The sequence below is a fragment of the Anthonomus grandis genome, chromosome 3, assembly GCF_022605725.1.
Source record: "Anthonomus grandis grandis chromosome 3, icAntGran1.3, whole genome shotgun sequence".
NCBI lineage: Eukaryota > Metazoa > Arthropoda > Insecta > Coleoptera > Curculionidae > Anthonomus > Anthonomus grandis.
The window spans coordinates 46,961,720-46,989,120 of record NC_065548.1 but is presented as its reverse complement, the minus strand read 5'-3'; the positions used below and the strand labels follow the sequence as shown (position 1 = coordinate 46,989,120).

The 27,401-nt window shown below is 33.3% G+C and overlaps 1 protein-coding gene across 2 annotated transcripts in view; it reads right to left on the bottom strand.

The window, feature by feature from the left end:
* Positions 1–244: 244 nt before the first annotated feature.
* LOC126734222 (inorganic pyrophosphatase) overlaps positions 245–27,401 on the bottom strand; it is a 78,279-nt gene continuing 51,122 nt past the window's right edge. Inside the window, exons 6-8 of one of the 2 annotated variants that reach the window (XM_050437759.1) lie at positions 23,395–23,504; positions 11,390–11,463; positions 245–408 (exon numbers count right to left, since the gene is read on the bottom strand). In XM_050437759.1, the coding sequence (XP_050293716.1) occupies positions 11,399–11,463; positions 23,395–23,504 (175 nt within the window). In that variant the 3' untranslated portion in view covers positions 245–408; positions 11,390–11,398. The remainder of the gene's footprint in view (positions 409–11,389; positions 11,464–23,394; positions 23,505–27,401) is intronic. The other variant, XM_050437760.1, reaches the window with a different exon arrangement.

Sequence of the window (27,401 nt, the reverse complement as noted above, 5' to 3'; positions counted from 1 at the left end):
ATCAAGCCACTCAGTGTAAGTATGGCTCAGGTAAGTCTGAGCGTGCCCGATTGTCCCCCATTTGAAACCTATGTAAACAGCCAGAGGTCGAAACTGATTAGAATATCGTCTAGATCTAATTTTATGAGTAAACCCAAAGCTCGTACACTGAAATCTTGCTAACTTCCTTATTTTTCAATTATTCGTTCATTTTTTGTTACCTTATATCAAGTTCTTTAGGTGATATATAAAGAAAACAATGATATACAATGTGACCAGATTCTTTATTGATAAATATTAAATAAGATATTTTTAAATAGTTGCATATACTATATTATAGGATCTTCTAAATGCCGAGTGCTTAAATGGTAACAATTCGTCTAGTATCTGCAATAACTTACTTTAAATGGACGTAGTGCCACTTGTCAACTGAAACAAAATAAAAGTAAAATTGAGTATCGAGATAAATTGAATAATACATATGGATTTAGCATATCGGGTGTCAGAAATAAATGTTTTGGATTATAGAAAAAACGCATGGAATTCTTAGAAAAGGTTATGAACCACTTACTTGAGACACCAGATAAGAAATATCTATTTTTGTTATTTTACTATTGATAAACGGATTGAAAGCTGCCTTCTAGCAATGTAAATGTAAAGTAGTTATTGTAAAATCAAATAAAAATTAATATCTAATTAAACGGATTCTAATACATAAGGTGGCCCAAAAAAAAATCCGCGGTTTTTGTTTTCGAATGAATTGAGAAACCCATCAAATGTGTTTTTTAAGGAGACAACTTTTAACTCAAAAATCATACCCAAATTGCCGACCGCCTAACAGAAAAAGAATTCAATTAGTGCCTCAAAAAGAGCAATAATTACCTATACACCCCTACTTTTTTTGAAAATCGGTTCACTTATTTAGAAGATATTGACTTGAAAATTTAATAATATTTACTTCGAAAAACACAAAATAGTAAAGTAGCGTGACTTTGATATCTGGAGGCGCCATTGATTACCATTTTATATTCTAAGTAAGTTTATTTTTTTTGCGCATATTGTACTTCATGGAAAAAAATCGTCTGAAACTTACCAGAGATTCTGCACGTATGAAAAGAATACTGCATTGTACTATTCAGCGATACTTTTTGGGAAAATACTAAAATATGCGAAACCCAAAAGTTGGAACCTCCCATATTAGAGGAAAAAGTTAAGAAAACCATAAAAAACCTAAAAAAAATCTGCACGCAAGTATGAAAGACTTAAAAGTCGCTGAAAAGATGGTATCACACTTAATGTACGCCAACTTATTGAGAAAGCTCGAGCGTTCAATATATTATTTATTTATTTAATTAATCAATAAACGGGATCAACCCCATTACAAAAAATATAAATATTTCTGAAAAAGAAATAAAAGCTAGACTTCCTAACCACTAATTACTAATTAACAATAATTATCAGACTTATTCTTAATACCAAGGATAATTAAACTGTTTTACAAGTAGTAATAATAATCTCTCAAAATGTGAACAATTAACAATGCAAAATTAGCTAAGAAAAAACAAAATATATTATTATCAATGAAAATGATCAAATGCACTTCAAATTATTAGTCATGGAGCAAAATTTTTTCAAAAACAAAATCCTACAAATTCTCAATAAGACTTTTAAAACGCAATAAGGAAATTTCCAAAATTTCAATTCCAGTAGAGTTTACTAGCCTCAAGGTTCTTTCGACAGGCGAGTGCATAGCATAGTTTGTACGATTTACCCTCAAATTACGGTGTGGAATGAAATTTTATTAAGTAGTTCGGGACAAATCACAAGGCCATTCAAAAAACAAACATTAAATCATTCTCAATGAGGCTCTTAAGTAAACTTTGCTAGTAAAGTAAGCTTCATCATAAAAATGGTTATTAGGAACTGGAATGTGAAGTTTATAAAGGCAGAATCGTAAAAACTTATTTTGAACTCTCTCCAGTGCCTTACAATTATTTATCTAAAGAGGAGACCAAATTATTGATCCATACTCTAACAAAGAGACAACAAATGATATGTATAAGCGACAGGTCTTTACAATTGCGCAGGACAAAACCAAGGACCTTAGATGCTTTAGTTATAATAATATTAAAATTCAATTGTTCATCAAAAAAGATACCCAGGTCCTTTACTACTTTAATGTACCTAAGATTAACATTATCAATAGTACAGGAGAAAAGTACCTGTTTGTTTCTTTTGTAGAAACTAATGTAACTGCATTTACCCACATTCAAAGCCAAACCATTACCAACACACCATTCACACAATCTAGCATCTTGCAAGAGAAACATATCTTGGTCTGAACTGATCGCCCTATAAAACTTCAAATCGTCGGTAAATAACAACAAATTACTATTTTCAAAACAAACCAAAATATCATTCATAAAAATATTGAACAACAGGGGAGAACAATGACCACACTGTAGAACTCCAGAGGTCATATTGATAAGGTTTGATCTAGCATCACCAATTTGTACCTGCTGAAATCTGTCAGAAAAAAAACTCGCAAACCAGGCCACCAAACAATCTGAAAAGCCAAAAAGTCCCAATTTTTCTAGTAATAAGCTATGGTTAACATTGTCAAATGCCTTGGAAAAGTCTGTATATAATACATCCACTTGATCACCCCTCTCCAAAGGATTCAACAGAGCACCCTGATACAACAACAGGTTTGTAATAGCGGATTTGCCACGACTGAAGCCATGCTGTTCACTTAACAGAAGTTCTTGGCAATTAAAATTAATTTGGTCATAAATAAGATTGTTCAGAAGTTTCCTGTAATTGATCATTTCATTAGTAGCACCACGTTTAAATATAGGCGTAATAAAACTGAGTTTCCACTGGGATGGAAAAACTGTCAAGTCTAATGACCTACTGAATAAAATAAAGAGGGGATAAGAGAGGGCATATACACAATTCCTCAAAAAATAATTGGTTACACCAAGTTTAAGGGATAATCGAAAGATCTAATCAAAAATTAATCCAACAGATAATTTAGGATTTGGAATAGTCATGTTTACACCAGCCTGCCGAGAAGGTAAGACATTATTATCTCCATTATAGACAGTAGAAAAAAACTTGGCAAAGCCCTCTTCAATTTATTCACAACCTGCAAACTCTCCATTATTATAGATCATCAAATCAGGAAGCCTATCAGCGATTTTTGCTAGTGATCTAACGATTAAAAATATTTTTAGCGATGCAGAGTTGTCGCTTATACCAAAAAGTAGAAGCAACTTTATTATTTTAAATGAAATACCCTGGATATTATTTTGTTTTCCGATCCGCTATCGCTTTATGATTGTTTTTGAATAAGCTGTTCCTATACCTATTTTTAGTGGTTTCCGACAAAGTTTATTATTTTCTTTATTTTTTGACCAAAACATAGCTCCAAATAAATTTTTATTACTACGGCACTGGAACGCGAAGAAAATTGAAATTATGAGCGTAATTTACAGAAATATTGTACATTAGTCTTCACTATAAAAATTTGTTTTACATTATACAGGGTTGGTCAAAATTAGTGATTTTACCGCTAAATACAAAAATTGTGAAAAATGCATTTTTTTAATCTAACACACTGTATATTATAACAAATTCTAAGAGGAAGTTGAAATCCCTTTCTAACGAGGTATCATGTTCCTATGTCTAAGTAGTTCGGTTTCTGATATAAAAGCAATTTTCTGTAAAAATCGGAATATTTTGACATATTTGCCTTACACGGCCATGAAAAGTCATAACCAAACAATGCTATGCTATTGACATTTGACAGTTACATTTAGTTGATCAATAACAGTAATACACGTGGGTTTTTCTTTAAAATAATTACCTAAAAATTAATTGAAATGGAAAGAAATAGTTATTCAAATGAAGTTTTGATGAATCTATTTATTATTCATGGACAATATGACAAAATTGTAGCAATATGCCAAAAGTTCAACAAAATGAAAAATTTGTGCAAATACAAAATAACTTTATGCAATTTGTTTCATAACTTAAGAATTATTTAATTAGTTATCCTAAGATTATAAGTAATTTACAATAAATTTTTAAAATGATTGCCATTGTACTTCAAAATCCTACGCTGTACAGCAATCTTAACAAAAAATCTAAAGGATCTTGTTGAACAATGCAATTGATAAGTCGTTAACGTAGTTCCTGTTTAGGCGATGATTGTTGGAAAACATCGACGAACCTTGTTGAAAAGTTCCTTCAGTCGAGCCAAAATGTGCGACGAAGACGATGCTTTACTCGCATGGTGCACGTTTTTATTAATGAAAATTAAAAAATTGCGTAACTGCAGAAAGCGACGGTGGTGGCAAAGAAGTATATTCGCAAACAGAAATCGGAAGTTTTTACCAGAACTAAGAATGGAAGACCAAATGCTGTTCAAAAACTTGACTCGAGTTAATGCAACCGCATTTGAAAGTCTCATCGTTATGATTGGACCTAAAATTGCAAAAAAAAATACAAACTTTCGGGAAGCCATATGCGTGAAAACAAGATTAATGATAACTTTAAGGTTTTTAGCCACTGGAGATTCATATGTCAGTCTAATGTAACTATTTCAAATTTCTAAACAGCTAATTGGTACTATAGTTCCTGAAACTTGCGAAGCCCTTATAGAAGTATTGGCAGATCATATTCAGGTAAGAAAAGAAATGAAATTCTTTTTTCCTTATTTAATCAAATAAAAACATATAAGAACGTAATATAGTTTTTATGAAATGTCCGCTTGGGATCCAATTAGGGCATCAATAAAGCTATGTTCATTTGGACTATCTTGATCAGAAGGATGTTGAATGCTTGTTGATGTATAATAAGGAGATGGATCTGGTGCGTAAGAGAGCGAACTTAAGACAGGTGATACAGTTGGTAGTGGCAAATTCGTTGTTCTTGGAGTAAACTGCCCGTGTGAATGATAAAGTATTCACATATCAGCATCATGGAGAACGCAATTAATTTTATGTTCTACATCAGCTCGAACAAATGCATCATACGTTCTTAATTTATTTGCCACGTATTCCCCATATACTTCAAAGCTATCCCTTACTCTTCGATTTTCTGTAAGTGTTTTTATTGATTTAAAAGCTTCATTCATTTGAGGATCAGACAAATTTGGGCGCTTTCCCGAGGTTTGTTTTCCTACTGGAACCAACGGCCTTACAGTGTCTCGTTGTGACGGTTCTGATTCTATTCCAATATTATGAGGATCCGAAGGGTTTAACTGCTTTCCAGAACTGTTCTTTCTTATTGTTGCCAACTGCTTCACTGTGTCATGAGGTGCTTCTGCTTGCTGTAATTGAAGAATGTTTGAGGAACCTTCAGTAAGGATGGTTTCTGATGAATCGTATTGCGTGTTTTCCACGCAATACAAGGAAAACACGCGAACCAAAATGCCCGTTGTGGCATTTTGGTTCATGGATCTTGGCGAAACGAACCAGAACCTTCATCTACATTTATGAAGTTAAATAGAATTGGTAAAAAATCAACCAGAGTAGCACAGGAAGTTCGAGAACAATTTGCACATTATTTTTCAGGCCATGGAAGAGTGCCTTGGCAAGACAGAATGGAATAAAATAATATGTTTCATTATAAAGAAATAATAGTATATTGTATACCTAGTAGGAAAAGCTTAACATTCCCGGGCGATCGTAAAAATTATACGGAGTCCGGGAATGTGGCTTTTCCTACGAGGTCTACATACTATTTTTCCGAAAATCGGGAATCATTAAAATTACGGTAAATGATTACTAATCATGTTAAAAATTTCAAATCAACATTATTATTTTTCCCTTAAATAAAAGAAGCCATAAAACATTATTTCGTAACTACGGAAACGAAGTACATAATTTTAAATTGTCAAACTTGACGAGTGAAAAGTTTATTTGTGGCGTCTTTCCAAAGTGTTGATTTTTTAACGTTTTAAAAAGCCAAAGTAACGTGTAAAATGATGAGTGATGATGACTGTTCCATTTCTGGAACCCTCCCAGAACTCACGGAGGCAGTGAATGCTGCATCATTGGAATTGTTACCAGTAAAATCTAGAAATAAGTATAACTATGCATACAACCGCTTCATGGACTACCGTACGAATAAAAATGTAACTTCTTTCTCGGAAAATGTTGTAATGGCATACTTCTTGGAGCTTGGTTCCAAGATGAAATATTCAACTTTATGGGCCAATTATTCAATGCTGAAGGCAACCCTTGAAATTAGACATGATGTGGATATATCTAAATATTCAAAACTTCGGGCATTCCTGAAACGGCAAGCACATGCCTATAAGCCAAAAAAATCCAAGATTTTAACTAAAGAAGAAGTAAACAAATTTATTCAGGAAGCTCCAGATAAGGAATATTTAATGATTAAGGTAACTTACAAAACTTCAAATTATATTTGGATTCTTTACATGCTTATTTATTGTTGTAGGTAGCTGTAATATTTGGAATTTCCGGAGCTTGCAGAATGGACGAGCTGGTTAAAATGACTGTATAAGATATACAAGACCTACTATCTAAACTTTTAGTTACCATACCGGATTCAAAAACCAATATATCAAGATCATTTATAGTAAACGAAATGTACTTAAATCTATACCGCAAGTATGTCTTTTTAAGACCAAGAGACATGAATACCACTCGTTTTTTTAAGTACCAAAATGAAAAAGTAGTAGGAATTCACCAATTTAGAAACATGCCTAAAATAGTGGCCAGTTGTTTGAATTTGGTGGAGATATTATTAGTTTAAAGAGACTGGGTGGATGGAAATCAACAAACGTCGCTGAAGGATATATAGAAGAGTCTCTTACTAATAAGGAAGAAGTGACAAATAAAATTTTCATAGCGGAAAAAAATCAAGAAAGTAAATCTAATATTTCTAATACTGCAGTAACGCCTAATATTAGTTATTGTCATACAAATAAAATTATTAGTTTGGAAAATATTAAATAAAATAATGCTATTAGTTCCCAAGTTCTTCCAGTTTTCAATACTTGTACTAATTGTCAAATAACAGTAAATATAAGAAATAATTTTAAAATATAATGTTAACCTTGTTTGTGCTGAAAATTTTAAAAATAAAATTGTTTAGGAAAAAACCTGTTCGCATTTATGTTCTAAAGTTTATACTGTATGGAAATAACATTTCCTTACAGTACAGAAATGAATATTTCCTTACTGTTATTTTCGGTTGCCAGGCAACAGTCAAGTTGGAGGAAATATTGACTTTTTCTTTCAAATATGTTGTCAAAAATGTTATTATTTCTTATCGATTTTCGGAAAAAAAGTTTAATTACTTATTCTTGAGTATCTCTTGTATGTTTTGGTGTATTCTTGTCTTTTAAAAACATTAAATATTTATATCCAAACCAACGAGACACGTATAATTCATTTGTTCCTTGGCCAGATTCTGTGACGCTTTTTGCACATTCCCGTCTAAACTGGGTTTGCAGAACTTTCCCTTTCCTCTCAATTTCTTCTCGGGATAGTTATATAACGGTCGCTATAATATTAAATGCGTCGGTTCGTTTATTTTTTTTAACAGCTTCATTTTCGGGATTCCATATATTTGAATGTTCCTTATAAGCTCTATCAAATTTAGAACTTGGTCTTCTGACCAATCGTGCGACATTTTCAAATGAATTGAACGTTACTCTGCCGATGTACCGCTCTCGAATGCCTGAATTAAACTAAACGCATATTGACAAGTTTGCGCACGTATACACCGGCGAAACTGTTGACGCACTGTTGGTCAACAGTTCCTTTGATGTACCGTTAACTGTTGCTCAACAATGTTTGTTTAGTCTGTCCTCGCCTTTTACTGTTTACAGGTGTCTTGTATACCATTTGCTTCAAATTATCCTAAAAGTAAAAATCAAGTGGTGTAAGATTAGATAATCTCGCAGGCCAATCCCATGGTCCCAAACGCCTAAACCAGCATTCATCGAATTTCTCAAGTATGTGCCCCATCCAATTGGAACCAGCAAGTGCGATAATCTTCAAGCGCTAAATTTTCCAGAAAATTGCTACTACTGAGCGCAAAAACTGAAGGTATTTATGAGAGTTAAATTACAATATCAAACGCGACGTTGGTAATCATCCAGTTTCAGCTGATGTACTTTTGAAAATTTAAAGGAATGCATATTACTGTCGTCCAGAATTTTTTGCACAGAATAATAAGTTCGGCCTAAATGATCTGCTGCACTCCGGATGGAAGCTTGTGGATATGTGTAAAAGTAGGCTAAAACATTCATGATGTTGTTCTCATCAGATGTTACAAGCTTGGGTAAACTTGTATCATTTTTAATTTGTGAACCAAATTGTAAAAAGTTATTTTGTATTCGCAAAAATTTTCTTTTATCAATTTTTTGTAAATTGGGGTACATTTCGTTGACTTTTCTGCATGTTTGCTACAATTTTGCCACATTGCCCATGAATAATAAATAGATTCATCAAAACTTCATTTGAATAACTATTTCTTTCCATTTTAATGAATTTTTAGGTCACTATTTTAAAAAAACACCCAAGCGTATTTACTATTAATCAACTAAATGTAATTGTCAAACGTCAATAGTATAGCATTGTTGCGTCATGACCTTTCATATACGCCTAAAGCAAATCTGTCAAAATATTATTAATGATATAATTATTATTATTATAATTATTATATCGATTTTTAAAGAAAATTGCTTTTATTTCAGAAACCGAACTACTTAGACATAGGAACATGATACCTCGTTAGAAAGGGATTTCAATTTCCTTTCAGAATATGTTATAATATACAGTGTGTTCCATTAAAAAAAATGCACATATCAAAATGTTTATATCTAGCGGTAAAATCACTAATTTTGAGCAACCCTGTATAACGTAGAACAAATTTTATAGTGAAAACTAATGTAGAATACTTACGTAAATTACGTTTATAATTTCAATTTTCTGCGGGTTCCAGTGCCGTAGTAATAAAAATTTATTTGGAGCTATGTTTTGGTCAAAAAATAAAGAAAATAATTAATTTTTCGAAAACCACTAAAGATAGGTAAAGGAACAATTTATACAAAAACAATTATAAAGTGATAGGGGATCGAAAAATAAAATAAAATACAGGGCATTCCTTTCATAATAACAAAGTTACTACTATTTTTTGGTATAAGCGGCAACGCTGTATCGCTAAAAATATTTTTAATCATTAGATCACCAGCTACGATCCATGATGCCAAATTTTTAAAAAAATTCCATTTTCGGTTCTCCGTAAACGTCTAAGGTACCATCAATCACTCTGTATCGTTTTTAAGAGAACATCCGATCAATTTGTTTTGTGAGAATACTTACAGTGGCGGCCAGCAAATTAAAAACGATACAATTTTTAATATTTTATGCTAAAATCATACGGTATATTTTCTATTTGCACATAAATGTTTTTATCACTTCATCTTAAGCTTGCACATGCATAAATATTTGGATTTGAAACAGGTTTGGAATCTGATATTTTAACAATTTAGAAATACCTTGGACAGCTAAATAAAAACGATTCATCTTTTGTTTTTTTTTTATCAATTTTTGTCGAATATGAATGTGTAGCATTTATTTATCATGTAGTTGGTGTCTCACTTAAGTAATACAAGGTCAATATAAAACAAACGTTATGGGTAAAAAAAAGAGTTGTGACCCTGAAAAAAGACAAGTAATTTTAAATTTGATTCAAGAAGGGCATTCATACAGTAAAGTTGCAGCAATGCTAAAATGTTCCAAATTTATGGTTCATAATGCTATTAAACATTATAAAACTCACGGCACGGTTAGAAATGTACCTAGGAAGAAAAGGCCTAGAATAACAACCGCAAGAGAGGATAAAATTATGGTACGTTTAGCAAAAAAGTCGCCCCATTTAACAGCAGTAGATATCAGACGTGAAATGTATGCACAAAACGATCCGAAGCCATCAGTAAGAACAATTCGCCGCCGACTTAATGAGTTTCAACTATTTGGAAGAGTTTCCCGAAAGAAGCCACTTGTCTCAAAGAAGAATCGTAAACTCCGATTGCAGTTCGCACGCGATCATTTGAGTTGGACCAATGGAAAAATATACTTTGGTCGGATGAAACAAAACTTAATCGCATCGGATCGGATGGTCGTACTTACGTACGAAGACCACACCTGGTGAGGAATTAAATCCAAGATTCACAAAATTAACTGTTAAACATGGAGGTGGTTCAATCATGATGTGGGGCTGCATGTCATGGTATGGAGTTGGACCAATTTATAAAATAGATGGAATTATGGATCAGGAGAAATACAAATCTATATTAGAAAATGTGATGCTTCCATATGCAGAAGAAAAATTACCTATTACCTGGAAATTTCAACAGGATAATGACCCCAAGCATACCGCACGTTCAGTAAAAAGGTGGTTTGAACAAAACGTCGTTGATGTAATTGAATGGCCCTCGTGTAGTCCAGACCTCAACCCGATAGAGAATCTGTGGAATGATCTTAAAAGAATAATTCAGCCAAAGCAATTTAAAAACATGGACGAACTAGTGAAAGGTGTTCAAGAAGCTTGGTATTCCATCCCAATTACTCGCTGTCAAACTTAAATAGAATCTATGCAAAGAAGATGTCTAGCAATAAAAGAAGCTAAAGGATATCCTACCAAATACTGATTTTTTTTGGTGTAAAATTAAAATATTGAATTCGTTTTTAATTTGTCCATTAATTTCGTAAACATTTTTTTTCCCTAGATTTTTGAATAGATTACTATTGATTTATGGTAGAATGTGTTTAATATGTCTAACCCTTATAAATAAATATAATTTGTAAAACTGCATAAAATGGTTTTCCAAAAAAATTAAATTTTGTGTCGTTTTTAATTAGCTGGCCGCCACTGTATATACGCGTGGTGCGGTATATAAAGAAAGTTGAAGGTATGCTTATCGGATCAGAAGTTGTCTCCAATAATTACAACAAATAAATTTGAAGTAATTATGGATGTTTTCAAAAAAAAAAAAAATCGTGACAGTTATGTCGCATTCGGTGAGCTCCTTTTGTAACAGAACTGCAAGAAAAGAGCTTACATTGATTTATATTTGAGACCACCATACAAAATGTTCAAAATCTAAACGTTTTTTTTTTGCAAATACATGGGTAATGGCTTATTTGTAACATAATTTTTCGAGAAACGTTTTATATTGCCTTAGCCCTTTATTAAATTATAGGGCTAGAATCTGGCCTCTTTACTGCAAGTGTTTTATTTTAAATATAAACACCAAATAGATGTTTATTTGATTAGCACAGAAAGCCACCATCGCAGATTTCCCAAAGAATAACATAGAAGCTTAGCTTACATTATGTATAATGTTGAGATCTTTACTAACCAGGGTTCCCTAAAGCCTGCACCGGCAAGTAGCGTGTTTTCCTGGCCCTTGAGCCATAAAATATATCTTATCAACTACAATGAATAAAAAGCATGCTTTAGTTATAGAAATTGTAATATACCTTAGTTTAATGAAAATGTTGCTACTCGGATTTAAAACTCACTATTATATCACATTTCTACGTAGCGTGACATTTTTATTTGTTAAAATGGTGTTTTTTAGAGGTATAGAACTATAATTTGGAAATAACGCCTATATATTGACCAAGGTTCAGTTCGAGAAACCCATTTTAACGTGCTGTTACACGGTGCTTTTACAAATAAGAGATAACTTATACTAAGTGTTGCCCTTATTAGCATTAAATTTTTGCTAATGTATGAAAAAAATGTCAAAATTCTTTAGTTAATCTTTGCTCTTTTTTAATATGGGCAAGCTGTAAATATTTTTTGAATGCTCTTTCATCCCCTACTATGACACAAACAACAAATTTTCATAAAAAGTTACTTTTTGACCATAAAACTGTAAAATTAAAATATTATGTGTAAAATGATATATCGTTGTAATGGTCATTAAGTAGGCTTTCATACACAGGCTGTAGTTTTTTTTCGGTTCATATAAAAAATAAAAGTTGATGATGATAACTCAGAGACGAAACGTCGGATTTAAACTATTCAATTTCGTTTTTTTCCGGATATCTCCGGCAGTATTTGAATTGCGCAACTTTTGTCTAATTTAACCGACCTCGTATCTCCTACCGTTTCGGAGATGCTCATGCAGTTCATCCTTATCTTGGACACACTGTATATCTACTATTTTTTTTACGGACAGTTGGTGGATGATCGAAATGTCCAAGTCAATTTTTATTATTAGATTTATATTTTTTATAACAAAATTATGTTAAAATATTTTTTTTAAGAGAAAAATAATCATGCATTAGAAGGTTGAGTTTGAAAATTAAAGCAATGAAGTAGAATAAGAAAAAAAAAGAAAAGAAACAAAAGAATAAATAAAACACTATCTGTTTATTTTTTTTCCCATGCTGCGAGCCACTGACAAGCAACTCCACTAATTTATTCCAGTGGACAGTCAACTCCCCTTCTCCTCGATACATCTAACCCTACCATTAATCTTACATCAGAGACATAACAACAAATCTATTTCAATATATCAACAAATCTAAATCGATGTAAATCCATTCCGGATTTGGGTGTATTTTTTAACCCTAAATTAACCTTTGTCACAGCCGATTTTACTCAAGCCGCGAAATAACAGCTGGCAACGTCCCATCAAGTGGGATATTCGGATCCGTTTACGTTTTTTGACGTTCAATTTGGATTTTGCTTTATTTACAAATGAGAATATTTATTTGTGTGATTGATTTATTGTTTCAAATGTGTATAGGCGCCGTTAATAATTATATAAATGCATTATTAGACTTATTCCCCTATAGTTTAGACTTTTAAATTTCATCAATTAATAAATTAACAAGTTTCTCAGTCGGGTGGTTACAATGTCAGTGGATACAAAGTTTAAATAATTTGTGGTGTCGTTAGTTATTTTTTAAATCAGAATTTGGTGACACATCAAAGCTAGTAGAAAGATACTGTAGGTACCTCTTGGTGGTAGATTAAAATAATCTCTAAGCAATTCATATGCGCAAGGGGATATAATATATAACATAAAAATAAACATTACTATAGTTGATGGGCAATAACGTTTTTGCTTTAAAATAAGTAAAGTTATTTGGTCTATTAAAAGTATTACTCAATTACAAATGTCACAAATTTTTTCATCCTCTAAATTGTGTGAATTAGAACTTTCCAATAAATTTAACGCCTGTTTTAAGAAATCCGATTTTCGGTTAAAGAAGTCATGAAACTTCTCTAAAGATAAAGAGTCTGGTTTATTAAGCTCACAATAATCAGAAGACTTATACCTAGTTAATGGATTTTCGAGTTGAGACCACCTACTTAATTTCAATTCGAAAGGTAAAATCCATTTTAGGTCATTTTGGGACAACTCATTGTTTTTTAAAAAGACTTTAACATGTAGGTCGCTATCTATTGATATTCGATTAATAATATTTATACAAGCATCATTCAAGTTTTAAAGTATAGAAATATAGTTTTGTATCCCCAATAATTTTTACATTCCACAGGTCAGATATTAGAATTTTTTGAGAATCTCTTGAAAATTTGTTATGAAATCAAATTGCTCAAAGGCCTCATTGGCAAGTTCATTACGATTTTGTTGTTCACTATTTATTTCGTCTGGACTTTTTCTAGGAAAAGGCACTGTTTTTGTTAAATATGCAGGTAAATTTGGAAAAATTTGAGGTACTGTTGAGCAAACTAATCTTGCTTTAACTCTAATCTTAGTGAGTGTGACATCAGGTAAAAGATAATCATCTTCACGGATGTCATTCGTGTCAAAATGCTTGGCACAAACCACAAAATATTGAGTAAGAGCCCAATTATCTCTAGGTATGGCTTTTAGCCATTTAATTTTAAGTCGTTTATCTTTGGGGAAGCCAAAAACAGAAATACTTGCCTTCCCTGCTCTTAAACTGCTTTAGTAATTAGATTTACATCCGGGAACACAGCAGGGACTTGGCATGTTTCAAAAAACAAAAAAAACTCTTCAATGAATTCCTATATGTAAATAAAGCTAATAGGTTTACCTATATTTACCAATAGTATGGGTATTCCTTACCAGATTTTCTCCAAATATGTTTATAAATAAATCAAAATCTACATTTTTTGAGGTGAATAAAGCATTAACTTGGCTCTTAAGCATAAGTTTCTAGTTTTAGTAGAACACAAGACATTCACAAAAAAATCCCAAATCACACAGATAAGAGCACAACACAAAAATCTTAAAAGTGATTTGTAAAATAAACTTGAAAATCGATAAATAGCACAATGACCCACTTAAGAAGCGGGCCGGCTCCACCTGTTTCTGTTTACAAACAAAGTGTTTATGTTAAGCGCCATGATATTTTGAGTATTGAGCAGTTTGGATTTCGACAGGATGTTGGCACCGGGGACGCGATTTTCGCATTTTTTTCGGGTCCTCTATGATAGGTTAAATGCCGGTGATGCTGCTGGAACGGTGTTTTGTGATTTGTCGAAAGCTTTTGACTGTGTGAATCATGAAATACTGCTGGGAAAGTTGAACAAATACGGTTTCAGGGGTGTTTGTTTCGAGTGGTTTAAGTCCTACCTGTCTGGCCGAGTACAGGGAGTACTTTTTAATGATGAAATATTAAGGGAGTTGTCTGTCAATGCTGGTGTTCTCCAGGGTTCAGTTTTGCGCCCACTGTTATTTCCTTTATATGTCAACGACCTTCCCCAAATTTCTACAGAAGGAAAGTTCACTACGTTTGCAGACGATACAACTATCTTATGGCATGATGCAGATCCGTTTCAATTAGGCAGAAAAATAACTGCCGGTCTTCATCAAGTAAAAACCTGGTGTGACTCAAATTTGTTGAGTTTTAATGTTTCAAAGATTAATATTGTCAATTTTAAAGGTTCCATTAATAATATTCTTATGGACTCTCGTTTTGTTGCAACCCAACAGTTTAATAAATTTTTGGGTTGAACCAATGATGATACTTTAAAATTTGAGGAACACATCTCCCGTGTTTGCAGTAAGGTCTCGTCTGGGTGTTATGCTCTTAGAGTGATACCAAATAATTTGGATTTTGCAATATTTAAAAAATGCATATTATGCCCTAATTGAGCTGCACCTTTGGTATGGTATCCCATTCTAGGAGTCCTGTTCGCAGTATCTATTTACTGGCTTGTTTGTTTTTCAGAAGAGAGCAGTTCGCTATTTATGCGGGGTAAGGTCTGCTAATGAGTACTGTCGTTCTTCATTTGTTAAATGTAAAATTTTGACTTTATGCTGCCTCTTTGTTTTGGAAACGGTGTAGCGCGTAACTCGGTTCAAACCAATTTATTTCCAACCCGTGTGAGTCATACCTACTATCCAACCACAAAAAAAATTACTAAGTCCAGACAAGCAAATTTTGTTTTAAAAGATTCAGAGATTTGGTGGCCGCCAGCTGTTAGACAGTGGAGAAGGTAGTGGGAGAAATTTTAATAAGAGCGCCACTTGATTTAAATATTTTACACCAAACCCTGATATATTATGATGGAATATAAGCCCCCCTTAATCAAGAAAATGATGACCTATATTTATGCCTGTACCTAGATCCTAAAAGCTGAAAATAATTTGGGAAAAACTCAAATAACAATCCATAGGTCCACCAGATTAATATAATCATCCAAGAATTTACATAGTCACTTCCATTTATATAAAAAAAAATTAAATTCCACTGAGATATTTAAATTTAGATAATCATTCAAAATGTAATACTGTAGTAATTTTAAATAAATAAAAAATTGATAAAAGAATTAAGAGTTACTTGAGGTATGCTTAAGGCGAGGAATTAGTAAAAAAAAAACAAATCCGCACTGAATTACTGTTCAAGGGGAAAATCCAAAACGTCTTCACGTGTTGTTTACAAGAAGTATATGTTTGGAGCCTAATTCACAATACCTCACTGGCCCTAAAATACCTTTTACAAACTCTAGTCAAGTCACATTAATCTAAATAAAACTTTTAAAGGTTTTTAGTAAGGTTCGAATTTGAAAGCCTATTAGTGGTATGTTGGTGCAATACAACCTGTTAACCAACAACCGACATTATGACTAAATAGGTTATTTGTAGCAAATAGCCGATCCCTTACAAGGTGATCCAGGCTCAGTGTCAAAATCAATTATGTCGATGCTCGACTCAAATGAAAACCCTTAGGTTAATGTTAATAGACTTAGCAAGAACCTCTTAACGTTTTTGTTTTACATAAAAGAAAATAAACCCATAAAATTCAAATTAATAAATCAACCCCGAACCCTAAATCAAACCGTTCAATAAGAGAAAAATAAAATAAAATGTGCAAAAACTTGCGTGTCCTCTAATCTCTTGTGTATTTTGGCTAAGGTAGCTTAACTCGACAGCTTTGGAACCAGTCAGCAACCAGGGTAACGACCACATGGGCAAGTCGATTTCAGGCAAGTTCTAATCCAAAATCGCAGAGCCACAGTACAATGCTCAGTCCAGGCTGTGTTGAGGCTCACTTCAGCCGGTCTCCAACAGTGTTGGGATGACCAGAAGAAACCAGAGAATTGAGGAGAGAATGAGAAAAAGGAGAGGCCTCTAAAATAGAGGACAAAAAAAATCAGTAAAATAAACACACAATCAATTCTATGGCAATTACCAACATGTTGCTACATACCTAAGGTGGTGAGCGAGGCCTAGAGTCTCGTTTTGTGGTTAGAAAATTTCAAAATCCCATAAATGGTGTGGGAGCAGCCGACCAAATCCAAAAATATCAGGTCAATCCGAAATCCTCTTGGCTACAACTTCCCACTAGACGTTCATCAAATTAAACCCCAAAATTTGGGAGGAATATTTTTCCATTCAACCGAATTACCGGCAAGATGAACTTAAATTTTCCTTAAAACCACAAAATGTCGACTTTTCTTTCTGATAACGGGATGGCTACCGGTTGGACAAGGAACTGACAACCGACCAGACAATGACAGGTGACACTGGCAGTGAACTTGTCACTCTCTCTCTTCGACACGATCTGACCCTGCTGCCTCTTGGTGCAAACTACGCGGAGCCTCACTCTATCAAAATAGAAATTCCGCAATACCACAGCAAAATGATCATGCTCGGATACTAAAACATGGAAAACTAACAAAATTTTCCCAACGGGGCTACGAAATTCCAATTTTCCTCTTACGTCGCTCTGCCTGATTTATGACGCTCCGTCATCCGCCAAATGGAAACCAAACTTTAATGGGAAACAGCAACGCTGCCAAACCTCCACAAGTGTGTCAATAGTCATTACTGCCAATCACAGTCACTGTCAATCGGCTAGTAGGGTTAGAAACCAGATGTCAAGGCGCGTTTATTTACTAAAACTTAACTTGAAGAATTGAAGGGAAATATAGCAAGCAAAACTGGGGAGGCCAATTTTAAATCAATTAGGATACCTTGCCCAACATGATTCCGCTATAGAAGAAAGTATTTGTAAGTTTTCCTACACTAACGGATCACCATCTAAAAGGTCTTATTTACTCCACTCAAAGCGCAATCTGTGGCGCAACAGCACCCTCTAGAAGTCCCTCCATACCCCAGACATATACCGGCCTCATAGAAACTCTTGACAAACAAACCAAAGGTCAGAAAGTTCCCAACACCAGGTACATGAATAGGGACTAAGGAAACATAATACGACTAACTCCACAGAGGTGTGCTGACAGGATAGGGTAGGTAAATACATTCCTAAAAATAATCAAACCCCAAAAGCCTTAAAAAAAATAAATTGCATTGCTATCAAACCCCAAATTCCATTTATAAAACTGTAAATCACACAACCCTTTCAAGCCGAAACCAAAACCCATAAACTTTTGCCCGAATTTATATGAAATCCCATGTTACATGCTTAGGGCAAAATCTGCATGTAACAACGGTAACATTTATTTTCGAGAAATTTCAAGAGGACCTTCAGCTTGAAAGACACTATGCGACTCGCCAGGTCTGTTTGCTTGGCTTGCCTATTCCTCGCCCAAATTCATTTGTATTCAAAGGTAGAAAACTGTTTAACCATTTACCCTTAAACACAAGACAATTAAAGTGCACAAAAAAGTTTAAAAGACACTTTTGGTAAATAAGGGATTTTATAGCTTGGAGGAGTTTTATGCAGATAATTTGATCTGATGCATCTTTTAATGTTTCTGTTTATCGCCATTGACGAACTTTTAATTTTATTACATCTAGGTTACTTATGTGTTAAGTTGTATTAAGTATGTAATTTTAATGTATGACTGCTCTTATTGTATTTTTTAGTGTTTAATATATTCTCAAGAGATAACAAAAAGAGAATAGATATATTCGCTCGACTCGAAGTGATAAGACTTGCATAAATAAAGAATTATTATTTATTCAAAAGTTATTGTTTGGGATATTTGTAAATATAGTCTGGCAAGTGGATCTGAAACAGCGGCAGGAATGTGGGCCAAAATATTCGACGTTGCCACGTTTAACCTCAAAACGTAATTGTGCGGGACTTACTTTCTAATAATATGCATTATAAGATTTTTCACAATCACAAGATATAGAGGGTAAAATGTTAAGAATTATAATCTATAATATAATATAATATCCATTTTGGCTTTAATACGCAATTGTTTTACCATTAAATATGGTACAATTAAATGTTTGTCCAAAAAATGGATCATGTTTAGTAAATCTGGCAACATTACGTTCTAAGTCTACATTCCTACTTCTACTCCCCTACTTCTTGTATAATAGGGGTCAGCCATTATGAACCTGAACGCTTGTGATTGGTTTCCCTCGCCGCACGTGTTTTTGTTAGGAATGATTTCGACAGTTCATTGGACAGCGTCTTTGTCACTTGTTTACAATGCTTGCTGCCGTTTCAAAACATTGATTACTATTGAAGGGTGGACAGTGGCGTAGGTTTTGTCATTGATTTTTGGATTCCGTTTATTTTATATGTTATTTATTATTTTGTTTTATTTGTGGCTATTAATTAAAAAAACTGATATTAGTGTTGTGTATACCTATAAGTAGGTAGTGTAATTTTCGTAGGTTTGGAGTTTCACTGTTTTATTACTTACATGAAATACCTAATATTTAATTTTTTAGTTTGTTTTATTATTGTCTACATATATACGAATAATAACATTTATTATAATGAATAAATTCACTGAGGGTAAGGTCCTTCATAGTCAAAGGAGGAAAGTGATAGCAAACGTTTACAGGTAAGTTATAATAATTTATTTTAAAAAAAGTGAAATACATTGTGCCTTTTAAAAAAACAGTAGTTTATATTATATTTTATTGCTTTTTGTATACCAACTATGCATTCAAAATGTTGTTATTAGGATTTGCGATGAAGAAGCTGCAAATAATTCGATGAAATTGCCTCTTAAGCGTAAGCTTGATCGCGTTTCCCTTTATACCGGAGTCTCCGTATCATCTGTGAGAAAAATTCACAAGGAAGATAAAGAAAGGCGACAAAATAACCCTGATGAAATGTTAGCCAGTCCAGGGAAAAAACGGCCACGGAAAACTGTCGTCGAAAAAGATGACAGTTTTCATTTTCAAATAGTTAGTAATAGTTCTAATAGTAGGCATTGTATCACCAGATTTTACCTGTAATATAAAGTGGTTCCGACAACTAGAAAGTTGTTACAACTAGAAAGAAGAAAATTAATAGAAGAGGCAAATTTTTCTTATTCCAGGGAAACGCTTCGGCTTTTATTAAAGTCAAATGGCTTTTTTTGGCGTAAGTGTCAAAATAAGAGGAAAATCTTAATGGAGAGGCCCAATATTCTTTTCTGGAGATACAAATATCTTCGCGAAATACGAAAATATCGTAAAGAAGGCCGAAACATTATTTACTTGGACGAAACTTGGGTGGATAACGATTTGACGTTCAAATCACAGACAAGAAATGTTGGCAGAGCGATACGGTTACTGGTGGTTTAAAAAAAATTAGTTCAACGGGTAAGCATACAATACAAAACAGTGTGTATAAGTTACAGTCATATATGGCCACAAGTGATTACCATGGCCAAATGAATAGGGAAAATTTTACTAGATGGCTCACGGAAAAACTTCTCCCAAATATACCTGCCAATTCGGCAATAGTGTTAGACAATGCTTCTTATTATTCGGTGCAGGAGGATAAACCCCAATCCTCTAAAAAATCCTCTAAAAAAAGAGATATAATCGCCTGGTTAACTAGAAAGGTAGCTATAACAACTTAATTAAGCCTTTTGAACTGATAAATTTTAAATATATAAATGTACGTACAGTACATTATATACATATACTATATGTTCTAGGTATAAGTCACGATGCAAGTGCCAGAAAATTTGATATTTTCGATTTGGTTTTACGCCACAAACCACCTGGTGACCAAAAAAATTATATAGTAGATCGGATTATAAGGTCCCATGGGCATACTCCATTAAGAACACCGCCTTATTTATGTGAGTTAAACCCAATTGAATTAGCTTGGGCAAGACTCAAATTTTTAATAAGAAGTCGGAATACTACTGGCAATTTTAACATTACAACTTTAAAGGAGGTTACTGAGGATGCTATATCCTCGATTTCCGAAAATGATTGGCAGAAATTTTGCCAGCACGTCAGAACTGCGGAGAATAAATTCTGGGAAACTGACCAAATCATGGAAGAAATCGAGCCCCTTGTCATCACAATAGGAAATGAGGACAGTGACACTAATGGCAGTAGTAGTGAATACGATAGTGAATACGAGGTAAAGAAAACAAGCTCGCCTATTTCACCAGTGAAAATAAAAACATGTTTAAGTGAGACTTAAAAAAAACATTAATATAAATAACAGTAAACGAAAAATTAGGTAAGTTATTTACCTTATATTTTTCTCAAATTACCTTACTTTTTCGGAAATACCAAAAAGAGTGAAAATTTCGCATAAAAAAACATAAAAATTCCCGTTCCTAGTTTAACCGAACTTTTATCAAACGCTTATGCTGTTCGTTTTTTATAATCTATACCAGGTGGCTCATTTTAGTCGACGTTTGACTTTTGTTTTATTTTTTTTAATGACCTTCAAAATACACGTATTATTGCAGTGACGTGGCCTCCTGTGACCTTAGTAACTTTTGTTTAAACTTTGTTTTTAAATTCGGCTTAGCAACAGAGATATTTGCGTGCGACCCTGTATACAAGGTGTTTCACAATCAACGTCACAGTCTATAACTTTTTTATTTTTAACTATAAAAATTAAAAAAAAAAATTAATAGCTATAGGAACACTACCCAAAATTAATTAAAAAAACTACCCCCGACAAATTCATTTTTGGGGGATGTATTTGTTGGGGGTAGTTTTTTTAAGTAATTTTGGGTAGTGGTCCTATAGCTATTAATTTTTTTTTTAATTTTTATAGTTAAAAATAAAAAAGTTATAGCCTGTGACGTTGATTGTGGGAGACCCTGTATACCAAAAAAAAGAACTTATTTCTAAAACCATAAAACATACAAATGAATAATTAATTAGGAAAATTTATTTTGATAAATTTTAAAATTATTTTCCTTAAATCGAATTTAAATAGTTTCACATAATACCACACGCCACTGTCCATTTTATGAATGAAGTCGGCCATGTCTCCACTACTGCATTCCCCTTACCTCAGACCGAAGTGTTTCAGATCCGTCTGCCACACTGTATATGTAAATATTTGTAAATATATATGTTATTGGGAGATTGTGGCTTTATTCCTACATGGCTTAAACGCTCAGACTACAGTAGGTTATCATCACATCCTTTAATGAACATCGAACACCACCAAAATTTTATTCAGTGGGAGATGTACTCACAAAAGTAACAAGCTTTCCGGCAAACAATGAAAGTAAAAAGTAACTTCCCAAGTATAGAGGCCCTTTCAAAGTCATCGAGGTTTTACCTAATGACCGCTATCAAGTAAAGGAAACAAAATAAAAACGATTTTGAACGACAATTTTCGATTTTTTTCGGATAATTCCGGAAGTATCCAGAATTTTAAAATTTTTTAAACGTCATTTTATTAAGCTCCAAATTGCGCAACTTTGCCTCTATTTAACCATCCCCGTAACTCTTACGGTTTCCGAGATCCCAATGGTCACCCTCGAATTTGGGACACCCTGTACATTAAATACTGAACTCGTCAAAATCTAAATTACCTGTAGACCCAAGTCCAAGAACCAATTGTTATTATTCTTTGTTGTTATTGCTATTACTATTTTTATGTATAGGTTTAGGTGTTATAAGTTATCACGTACAAGTAGTATTCTACTACTTTTGTGATTAATGTTTATTTACTGGTGAAATGAATTAATCATTTTGTAATATTTTTTTCATTACTGTAAATAAACTGATTTATTATTATTATTTTTTAACGAGGCATATAGTCTCCATTGACATTTATATGTGTTTTATTTCAATTTCAAGTTCTATACCTCTAAAAAACACCCATTATAAGTACAAAATCAAAAATTCGATGCATGAATAATTTTTGGTCAGATTTCAAATACAGGAGATATGGTAAATAACAATCAATCTCTGTTTTACAAAGCACATATATAGGGTGACCCATCGAAAGCAGGCATTTTCTAAATGAAACATTTGCCGGTAGATGGATTGGGACAAAATTGATATCGAATGGTCCGCGAGGTCACCCGACTTGTCTCCCCTTAATTTTTTTTTGTGTGGAGATCTAAAATTAAAAATGTATGCTACCCAGCCTGAATCACTATTAAATGTCACTAAGATATATTTGACAATGAAACTACAGCAATAAAATAGGTCTTAACACTTAGTTTCATAAAAAGTAATTATTTTGTCCTACATAAAGGCTAAATACCAAATTTGTAGCAAACTGAAACAATGGCAAAAATATGTCATGGTAATGTAATGTTAATATTTAATCATCTGGATATTTAATAAAGAACAAGTGATTTATTTTAAATAAAACCCAAAGACCATACTTAAAGCAAATCGGAAGAATAAAAAAAAAATTCCCATTTGAAAAAATAAGGGTGAATGCCGCTTCACCTAAGGAGTTGAAGTTATAATGATGGAATTTATGTGTGTTTTCTCCCGAATACAAATGTATCAAAGTTAGAGGATTTTTTCGAATGTTCACATTCTAAGCCGTAAACCTTGCTGGTTTGTTTTCGATGGGCCACCATGTATAATAAAAAAAAAAGTAAAATCCGAGTAAATCTGACGAATTCCTTTAAAAGAATAACCTTAATCTGTGAATGCATGCAGTTAGTAAGTAAAATACCAAAATAAATTAATAAAATCTTTAAAATCATTTTAAAAAGTGACAAGTCTAAATTACTATAAAAAACTAAAATGTATAGAATACGTACCAATTGGTTCCAAAGGTTGAGGAGGTGCGCTTTCTGGTGATTTGTTAACGACATCCTTTGCTTCGGCAGTTGAAATTTTGAATGAATTGCCGTCTAGAGTAGTGTTCACGCTAAAATGCAAAAAAAATGTTCACTGCTTTTTGTTAATTACATACCGTGTCGGCAACCGGCTCGGGTGCCGAAATTGTTGAAATACTTAATTCAAATACAACGAGTACAGCGTTCACTTCATAATAATAGCGGTTTAGTTTCTTTTATATTTAACCATAAATTTATTCCCTCGCTCTTGTAATAAACCTAACCAGATAATATAATGTTTGTCTCCCACTCCTTTCATGTTAAAATAGAGACCGTGTGATGACGTCGCAGGTGTCTAGCCAGCCCAGGGTTGCCAGTCTATTACAATTGTAATAGATCTATTACTTTTTCAAAACTTTTATTACCTTGTTACCATTTGCTAAAATCTATTACCTATTACCTTTTAAAAAGAAAATAAAAGCGCTCTACCTACATAATGAATTGAGTTCATATTTCGACTCCTGATTATTTGAAATTCGCACGCGAGGCAAAAACTGAATGGTAGTCCTCTTCATAATAGGCGTCTTTTTCTTCGCGCATGATGGTTTAATGTTTCCGTTTCATATCGGCATCCGTTAAACAGTCAAAATTTATTTATTTTTTAAACTAAATATAGATTCGAGCCCAAAATATCCCTAACCCAACAATCACAACTTTTTTGAAAATTTATTACCTTTTTTTCAAATCTGTTACCTTTTTATTGGACATTTTATTACCCCTTGCAAAATCAAACTGGCAACACTGAGCCAGCCAGTCGGTTGTATAGGTAGAAAAGTTTATAAAGAACCGGCTGCTCAATATGCGCAGAAACCCATTTTTCAACACAAAATTGATAGAAAATCCGGTGGCAGAGAGAAAAGACGAGCGCAATATATTTTCTCTCGCTTCTTATTAAAGAAACCGCAAGAACAAAGTAGCCGCCGTACTTCGTTTCTTTGTACCTGCCGAGGATTTAAAGCCTAGGACGTAGCCTGAAGGCCTACTCAGTGTCGTCTCGTACGGGAAGTGAGTTAATCGTGTTATAAGGCATTTAAAATATGTTGTGTGTTTTTTTTAAAGTATAATAGTGACATAGACTATAGTTTTTTTAGTTAGACTATCCAATTTTTATTGTAAAAGGTAAGTAAAATTGCGGAAATTTCGAATGATGAGTGAATAAATATTTGCAACCATATAAACAACATAGAAAAACAATATTTCGAAAGTCATCATCTTTTTGATGAAGCATTGGATTCTTTAAAATTTACAGTAAATACAGGCTCATCTGATGAAGAGATCGAATGGTCTTCATCGAATGAATCTGATTTAGGTTGTAATACACTATCTGATAGTGAATAAAAATATATAATATGTAAAATAATGAAAATAATGAAATAAAACTTTAAGCTTATACCAATTTGTTTCTTTACACAAGTCGTTTAAAATACCTAATCCTTAAAAAAAATGTGAATAAAGAATAATTTTCAGCTACCTATTTGAAGTCCTGTTTTAAAAATAATTAGCGAACTGCATCCTCCTGTAAGTAAAACTATTTTTTATTAGATTTTTTATGGGCACATCACAATGCTAAAAAATATAATTTTAATTTATCTACATTTTTTTAAACGAATCTTGGAGCAATTTAATTCAAATATATGCATTCTAAGTTGGTATTTCAACTAAATCAAACGCACTTATAATATCGCTAGCTATACCTACTAAAATCTAGGGCTATTTAAACTCTAGTACAAATAAATATTAATAATTTCAACAAGTGTGCCGCCTCCACTGTCTTCAGACCTCGACATAGTCATCTGACCCGATTGATAGAATAACGAGATGCGCGGATTTTGCCGCCTGTTGATGTCACCGGTTCTTTATAAACTTTTCTTACTATAAATAGAATGATGCGCCGGTAAGAGTATGCTTCTCGTTCCTGTCGTTTCGTTTCTCGTTGCTAATAAATTATGTCGTTTGTACGCAAGTAGTTTTTATTTATGTTGTAATAACCCAACCCTTGTGCATCTAATTAAACAAATAACAACAGGTTATAGGCCCAGGTGACGTAGTTTAAGGGTAGTGATAATAAAACTGGTATAATTATTGCGGGTTTCGGTTTTACCGAGGATTATTAGCGGCACAAGATAACGGGGAGTGGTCGACAATCGATTAAACAAAACATGGCGGAGGCCGGAAAGTATAATATTGAGAAGTTAAACGGACAGAATTATGAATCGTGGTCCTTTATGACGAAAATGTTATTAGTAAAGGCTGATTTGTGGAAAGTTGTGTCTTCACAAATACCTGCGGAAAGTGAACGGGATAGAAATCGGGAATATCAACCATAGCTTTAGTTGTTAACACAAATCAAACAGTTCATATTAGAAATAAAACAAATGCCCATGATGCGTGGAACGCTCTTAAAGAATACCACCAAAAGTCTACTCTATCCAGCGTAATATTTCTTTTAAAGAAATTGTGTAGACTATCATTGGAAGAAGGTGGAGAGTCATATTAGTATGTTCCTGGAAATCCTAAATAAGCTCGCTGCATTGGGTGAGAAAATAGAGGATCGATTTGCTGCCGGATTATTGTTGGGTAGTTTACCAGATTCCTATAGTTTTTTAATCACAGCCTTAGAAAGCCGGCCGCCTAAGGAATTTACTTTAGAATTTGTCAAAAGTAAATTAATTGATGAATTTAGACGGCGGGGCAAAAGTCAAGGTGGGGCAGGTCAAGATGAATCGGCATTAAAAGCTTTTCAGAAAAGAAGTAGCTCAACCTCTTCAAGAAATAATGACTCACGAGTAGAGGCAAAGCAATGTTATTTTTGTGGCAAAAAAGGGCATTTTAAGAGGGATTGCTATAATTTTAAAGCAAGTAAAAGCAAGGATAAAGTTCGAGCTAATGTTGTGGCTGAGGGTGAGAACAGTGAGGCTTGTTTTGTTGCTAATGGAGAAAGTAAGAGAGTGTATGAACATGTTTGCTTGAATACAAAGTAGTTAAGTGGTCAATCTAGTTCTTGGTTCATAAACTCGGGAGCAACAAGCCACATGGTAAAGTCAAAACAGTTTTTTAAGGAATTTGCTACAAAAAATGGTCTGGTTCAACTGGCAGAAAAAGGGTCAGCTGTCAAAATTTAAAGGAATAAGATCCATTTCAATAGATTGCCTAATCGAAAATGGAAAAAATAAGAAATTAAATCTTGATAATGTGCTGTATGTCCCACAGCTCGATTGTAACTTGATATCAGTCAAGAAATTGGCAAGTCATCAGTTTTGTAGTGCATTTCAATGGGGATGTATGTGATATATCATGGGATGGAGAACAAAAGGCGTTTGCAAAATTGTCTCCGGAGCTGTATGAGTTAGTGGTTTCTGAAAAAGTTTTGATGGTTGATGGTGGGCATAACAAAAACTGTCAACATATATGGCACAGGCGATCAGGACACAGGAGTATTGAAGCTCTAAAGGAAATGGAAAAAGGATTGGCAAAGGAATAAGGATAAGTGACTGTGGCATTAGGGAGGTGTGCCAATGCTGTATAAAAGGTAAGATGACCCGTAAAAGTTTCCCTAAGCAGTCATATAATAGTTCTTCAACAGAGATCTTGGACTTAATTCATACAGATGTATGTGGTCCTATGAAAAATGTTACACCTGGAAATAAAAGGTATATACTTACTCTTATAGATGATTTTTCTCGTTTCACAACTATTTACCTACTAACACATAAAAGTAAAGCAAGTAAATATATAAAACAATTTATTGAATTTTTGAAAAATCAATTCAATAAAACGCCAAAGATAATAAGGTCAGATCGAGGAGGGGAGTATAAAAATCATAACTTGTGTAATTATCTAAAAGAAGAGGGCATAAAAATACAATATACAGCGGGTTATGCTCCTGAGCAGAATGGTGTAGCAGAAACAGAAATGGTGTGGAAGAACAG